The 6,248-nt window shown below is 34.3% G+C and overlaps 1 protein-coding gene across 1 annotated transcript in view; it reads left to right on the top strand.

Annotated features, from left to right (window-relative positions):
- Positions 1–4,019, top strand: part of LOC119834659 — a 7,795-nt gene extending 3,776 nt beyond the window's left edge. Inside the window, exons 5-10 of the mRNA XM_038359086.1 lie at positions 5–125; positions 974–1,209; positions 1,486–1,603; positions 2,435–2,622; positions 3,262–3,391; positions 3,640–4,019. Of these exons, the coding sequence (XP_038215014.1) occupies positions 5–125; positions 974–1,209; positions 1,486–1,603; positions 2,435–2,622; positions 3,262–3,391; positions 3,640–3,992 (1,146 nt within the window). The 3' untranslated portion in view covers positions 3,993–4,019. The remainder of the gene's footprint in view (positions 1–4; positions 126–973; positions 1,210–1,485; positions 1,604–2,434; positions 2,623–3,261; positions 3,392–3,639) is intronic.
- The last annotated feature ends 2,229 nt before the right edge of the window (positions 4,020–6,248 follow it).

Genomic DNA, 6,248 nt, shown 5'->3' on the forward strand with positions numbered 1-6,248 from the left:
TCAGAGCTACGTTTTCTCGTCTATACCTACGATGTCTGTTGAATGGATCACAGATGACAGAAGTCTTAACAGCAGCACGAGTATAAGCAGTAGTTTACAGAATTATTACACTAAAGTAGCAAGAGGTATGTTTATTTATATATATATATATATATATATATATATATGTATATATATACAAAATATTTCATTTTTGAAAATGGTCGAAATAAATATGGCTAAATGGTAGGCTGTATTTCCAATCGTCATATAGTTTGTTCAATATTTTTTTTTTATTTTGACATGATGCGTGATATTTTATTTATGCTCCAGGTTCTTAAAAAAAACTCCATGATAATATTGATGCTCCTGCGGATATACTCACTATCATTATAACCCCGACTTTTTAATTGAACTCCGAGGTCCCAACCACGGAGCCACCATTGATCAATTGAAATTAAAAACCACTCATATTGAATAAATACATAATTTCATGGAATTATTTAAGTTTTGTAACATATTATAATATTGAGTTAGTGTTAAACACGTTTTATCATTAATTCGGAAACTATTAAGCTCTGTTACTTACCGATACTGTGGCAATCTTAATAGTAACCAGTTTGTATGTCATAATATAATACACAATTTGAATTCATTATTACTTTTTTAAACCTTTTTTTTATTGATGATGATTATGTTATATAGGATTGAAAAATACTTGCACATATATATTACAGTGATAAACATTATGATAACGTAGCGAAATGTAACAAAAAAATACTCGACTAATCTACTCCACCCATATTTGAAATTGAAAATTTCAACATAAACTGTTATAGAGGCTCTGCTCTGATAACGGTTCCCGCACCGCACGCGAAAGAAAAAATTTTATCGGCAATCTTTTGATACCTATCCGATTTCTATTTTTTTTTAATAATGTTAGCGATATAGAATATATCGCAATGTATTAGTGACTATGGTATGTCAATTTCAGCAATACTTAATTTGAAGAAGAAGCCGAAAGAAGTAGCAGTAGAGGATCTCACAACGAACACGCGGATAGGGCCGATATTTCCGAACTTATTTAATTTAGCCGTACTAGTTTTAAACGATGACAATTTGAACGCGTTGAATGTGCCAGCCAAGAAGCCGCTGCAGTCGAATGTTTTGGACATGGTCGATGCACTCTGTTCAAATCCTTGTAGTTTGGACACGAATATACAACAACAGGTACGCTGTGAGATTCATATTGTTTTTTTCATTAGAATTACGTAAAGTATATAATATTAAAGTTACACATTCTGACTTAATGATGTATGTATAACTTAAAAAAATTCTTGTTTTTAAAATTTTAAATACAAACCTTAAGCAACGTTTCTCACGATAATCTATTTATCTTTAAGTAAATCATATTGATTTATATCATAACTGTAGCTGCCCTTTGCTTACATACTAAAATTAATACACAGTGATCAGACGTGAAAATTCAATTTTATATAATTTTAGTTCCAGAGGCTGTTTCCAGTAATGGTGTCTAATATTTTGGGCAATGGATCTCTTTCGGAGAAAATGGTGACAATATTGACAAAAATCACACGAACCTGGCCTTCATTCATCACAATTGGTATGGGTATAAACTATTGCACTAAATAATTTAAGAAATACTCATTAACAACATTCTCATACATACTAAAATGTTATTTCAAAATACTGAAAGTGTAAAGTGACATCAATTTTTTTAATAAATCTATAAATATTCAAAATGGTACTCTTACCTCCTGTGTATTGAATACTAGCGGTCCACTCTGGCTTTGCCAGTACTTAAATATCCTGTAGCACTATGTGATCACATTTAAATGTAACGGTGAATGAATTTTTGAAATTGGTCATACAAATCCTGAGAATAGCGCATTCCAACAAACACACAAACTCTTTAGCTTTGTATAATTAGCACAGATGACACATATAATTTTTGTAGACACTAATAAATTTCAAATCAAAGATGGCCGGCTACTATGTCTCAAAGGATACTTTACTTTTGCCTTTGCCAGAAGCAAAATTAAAGATTAGTAAAACATGATAGCATTAAATATTATCACCATAAGCCCAACACCTGCTGCTGAGGACGGGCCTCCTATGAGGGATCAAGCTTTAATCCACCACACTAGCCAAGTGTGGGTTGGCGGATATCACACGCCGTTGAAATTTTATTTCTCGCACATGCCGGTTTCCTCACGATGCTTCACCGTTTCTACCATTGTTATCCATACGCGCTACGCAGTCTTTATCCATATATATTGGCGATAAGGCGAACTTTTAATTCCAATTTAATTTCATGCCGGTCTTCTCACGATCTTTCACCGTTTCTAGCAGTGCTGATTGCTAGAAACGGTATATGCGGTAATCGGGAAACGGCAAATGCAGTATCCACATATTTATAACCACATTCCGACAGGTAAAGGTATCCTCTTCGACTACCTCTCGCAAGGCACGAGGGACCGGCTCACGGCGCCGATGATCCGCTGCGTGCTGGCGCTGGGCCGCGGCGCTCTGGTCGAGTGCCTGGGCGACTACTTGACCTACTTGGACGATTGTTTGCAAACCCGCGGCCGCCGGGCCATGGATCTGCGGCAGACTTTGTTGGTGAGTTGGAAAAAAAATACGAAAAACGACACTTTATTGATAGGTAATAAATTGTCTCACTTGCTCTTATACTACGGAGTATACGTATGAAATCAATGTATTGTCAACATTCATTGATAAGTGTACAAAGTTTCACAATTCCCAATATTTTTAAATCTTGGAGTTGAGCATGCTTTGGCACGAATTGGGCCTGCTCGTACCGGGAAGTACCACACCCTACAGAAGGCGGACGTGAAATAATAGCATGCTGCTGTGTTTCGTACGGAGCCGGAGGTTCGTTTCCTTTTCCCTACCCTTCCCAGTCCATTCCTTCTTTCCAGTCGTTAATCCTTTCCTTATCCTTTACCCCTTAAGAGCGGGTAGTGCCTACGTAGGCTCTACCTCTGCGAATGTTTATGGACAGTGGTGATCGCTTACCATCAGGCGAACCACCGAATTAATGGGCAACTAAGCTGACAAGTGGCCAGCTAAAGCTATGACATTAAAAAAATTAATCGAAATCGGTTCAATTGTTTAGGCTTGAAGAAGAGACAAACAGTTAAACAAAGTAGGTTACTTTTGCATTTATAATACTAGAAGGTATGCAATGATAATTGTGGATAAATACCATGTCTCAAATGTGTCCTATTTATAATGCAGGATGTATCAACGTGCCTGTTAAGATCTGAACATACGACCTATTTGGAAGATTTCGTAATGACTGACTACACACTGTACGAAATACTGGGTGATTCGATAATGCCGAGGCGGACTATATTTCCTTATCAAGGTAAATTTACATGTACAATTTTTGTTTGCTCTGTGCTTTAGGCGTGAAGATGAAATAGCGAGAGAGACGGATAGACAGAGCTACTTTCGCATTTATAATATTAATGAGGGTTTCAATTTCTTTTCCATTTTTGTTGAATATTAAATATTACTGTTTTTTAAATATTTTTTTATCATAATTGGTTCTATATGGATACCTCTGGAGAAATCCACTGATGTACGATGTCTAATAATTCAAACTGATTGCAGAATCTCCCACAAACGAAACAGCGAACACAGAAAAAGCAAATGATGACGATTTATACCCACCTGTTAGACCAATGTTACGACGACCGAGGGTCAGACTCGTGCCCATATGCCAGAAAAGGAAGCTACAAATGCTAGAAGATTTCTTCGAAACAGCGCGTCTAAGGAAACGAAATATGCACATAAAGATTAAAAACTGCCGGTCCATAGATGTGGTTAAGGAAAATAGGACTCTATACAGTGGTCAAACGTCACAAATTCGAAGTGTAATCGTCGCGAGTGGAGTGCTTAATAGGTTTAGGTTTAGATTAAAGAAGGAAGACGCATTTCCAATATTTGGAGCTTTAACGTTATGAGTTGTAAATATAAATTATTATTCTTTCTCTTCTAGTTTTATTTTTGTACCCATGCTTTTCTTAACGTTATGTACGTATGTTTGTATGTATGTAACCGACTGCTATAGATTTTATTTAGACCCACTTTAAAATGCCAGAACAATTCTATCTGAACTCTTATTATCCCGATCCCGATATTGTGTCGATCCTACGCAATGTAGTTGGTTCTATCATTAAAGCATGTTTTTTTTTATTTTTTTAATGTCTAAATATTTGTTTAATATGAGTTCAGAAGATATGTATTAAAGAAGTTATATCTTATCTGAGGGTTGATACTCTTTTACTTTTCAGTAATACTGGAAATCGCTTGTTAAGTCAAAATTTTCTGCGTTTCCAGCAATGTTACTCAAAAGACACAAAAACAGTTTTGTTTTGTTTTAAACAAATGAAAACCTTTAACTTAGAATTTAAGTTTTGATATTAAAATTTTCATAACGTAAGCCAAACAAAATCTACCATTTCGAGATTTGGCTGTATAGCGATGGCGTCAATATTTTAAGCCGTAAAACACTTGTCATAAAATTCAGATTTTCGCATCTAACATTCCGCATTGCGTGATGCCTTGACATCAAAATAAGCGCCAATTTAATGGTGTCTGCAGACGAGTGGCCAGACGGCGCCGGCGCACCTGCGTCGCCAAACGTCACGCGGTGTGCATAACAATAATAATAACAATTTAGACATATCTACACTAATATAAACGACTGCCTTCTGCCCGCACCTTTGCATTGTAGTAGGTTAAAGGTACACTGATATGAAACGACTCGCTTCGGCGCGCGCCTTTTGCTTTGTTGTAGGTAAAAGGGAATAACAACGGTATTTCAATAGGTCTTGAGATCTGTTTACTTGAGCAATACATCAGTTAAATCGATATTTATTTCCACGGAGTAGGTACCTTTTACGCACAAACACGTTAGTTAAAAATTTTTCGTTTCAATTATCTAGCCTCCTAATTTATACCGCCTTCAGAAACTTTAATATTGAGGCATATATTTTCTTTTGCAATAAAGAAATGTGTTAATTTGTAAAATGCAAATTTGTTTTATAAAATCGATATCATTCATTACAATGAATGACACCTATACTGAACTGAACTATTTTCTGAATTTTTAAAGGTAAAAACGGCATATTCACTAATAAATTCGCATTTGTTTTATTTTCGCACGATCGTCCACGTTTTAAAGATATGCTAATGTGAGTACCAAGTTTATTTCTTTAATGTAAATGTTGTGAGTGTCGTTTCCTAATTGCGAAGGTTGAAAGGTTGATAATGTTTTTGTCCTTTGTGTCTAGTACTTATATAACACGACTCTTAAGTCATCTTAGTATCATAAATTAGTATTAAAATATGCAAATTAATTTAATTTCTTGCAACTATACTGTTCCATTGCTCAATAAAAAAATCATGTGGACCTTTTTCTGTATCTTTTTTACATCGTTAATGTTTATGAATTAAAGACTTTTTAAATGATTATTAACGCGATTTATTCATTATATGTATTTTTTAACCCAACGTTTCGAACACTTCAAAGTGAGCGTGGTTACGTTATCATCGTTAATGTTTTTCGTTAATTACAAGTTTTACTTTATTTTTCTATTGGTGTACTGGGTTAGAAGCCCGCGTCAGTATTCCTATAAGAACATGATATTATTCGTTAAATCGCTTTTTTGCGACGTAAAAGAAAGACAAATAAACACACTTTCGCATTTGAAATGTTAGTAAAGATTATACCATTAGTATGGATTTACCGTTACCTTAACATTTGCCACAATTAAAATGTCAGGAGTAGTTATTTTATTAATTCTACGAGTACATTATTGTGTGTCTTTTTAATTTCACTTCCCATCTGTATAATACAGTTGATTAATTTATAATTCATACTTAGTACTTATGCAAAAATATACGTCATACTTTCTTAGGCCAAAAAGGTAACTTTCAGTAAAGTAAACATAATTTATTAGAGTCGTCCACATGATTAACATTCATTTATAAAAACCACATAACTACCTATTTAGTTTTGATAAGCAATTGTATGTTTACGTTATTTAATTTAGTATTGGTACCACTGTTTTAGTTAGAATAATAAATCGTACATTTTGTTGTGGATTGTATACACACAGCTCAAGTTAAATTATGTATAGTCCATGTATATTGAATATGTAGGTTTAAAATGGGTAACAATTTATTAGCAGATTCGTTGAGTTGCTCTTAGTTAT

Source organism: Zerene cesonia, chromosome 19 (genome assembly GCF_012273895.1).
Source record: "Zerene cesonia ecotype Mississippi chromosome 19, Zerene_cesonia_1.1, whole genome shotgun sequence".
NCBI classification, from domain to species: domain Eukaryota; kingdom Metazoa; phylum Arthropoda; class Insecta; order Lepidoptera; family Pieridae; genus Zerene; species Zerene cesonia.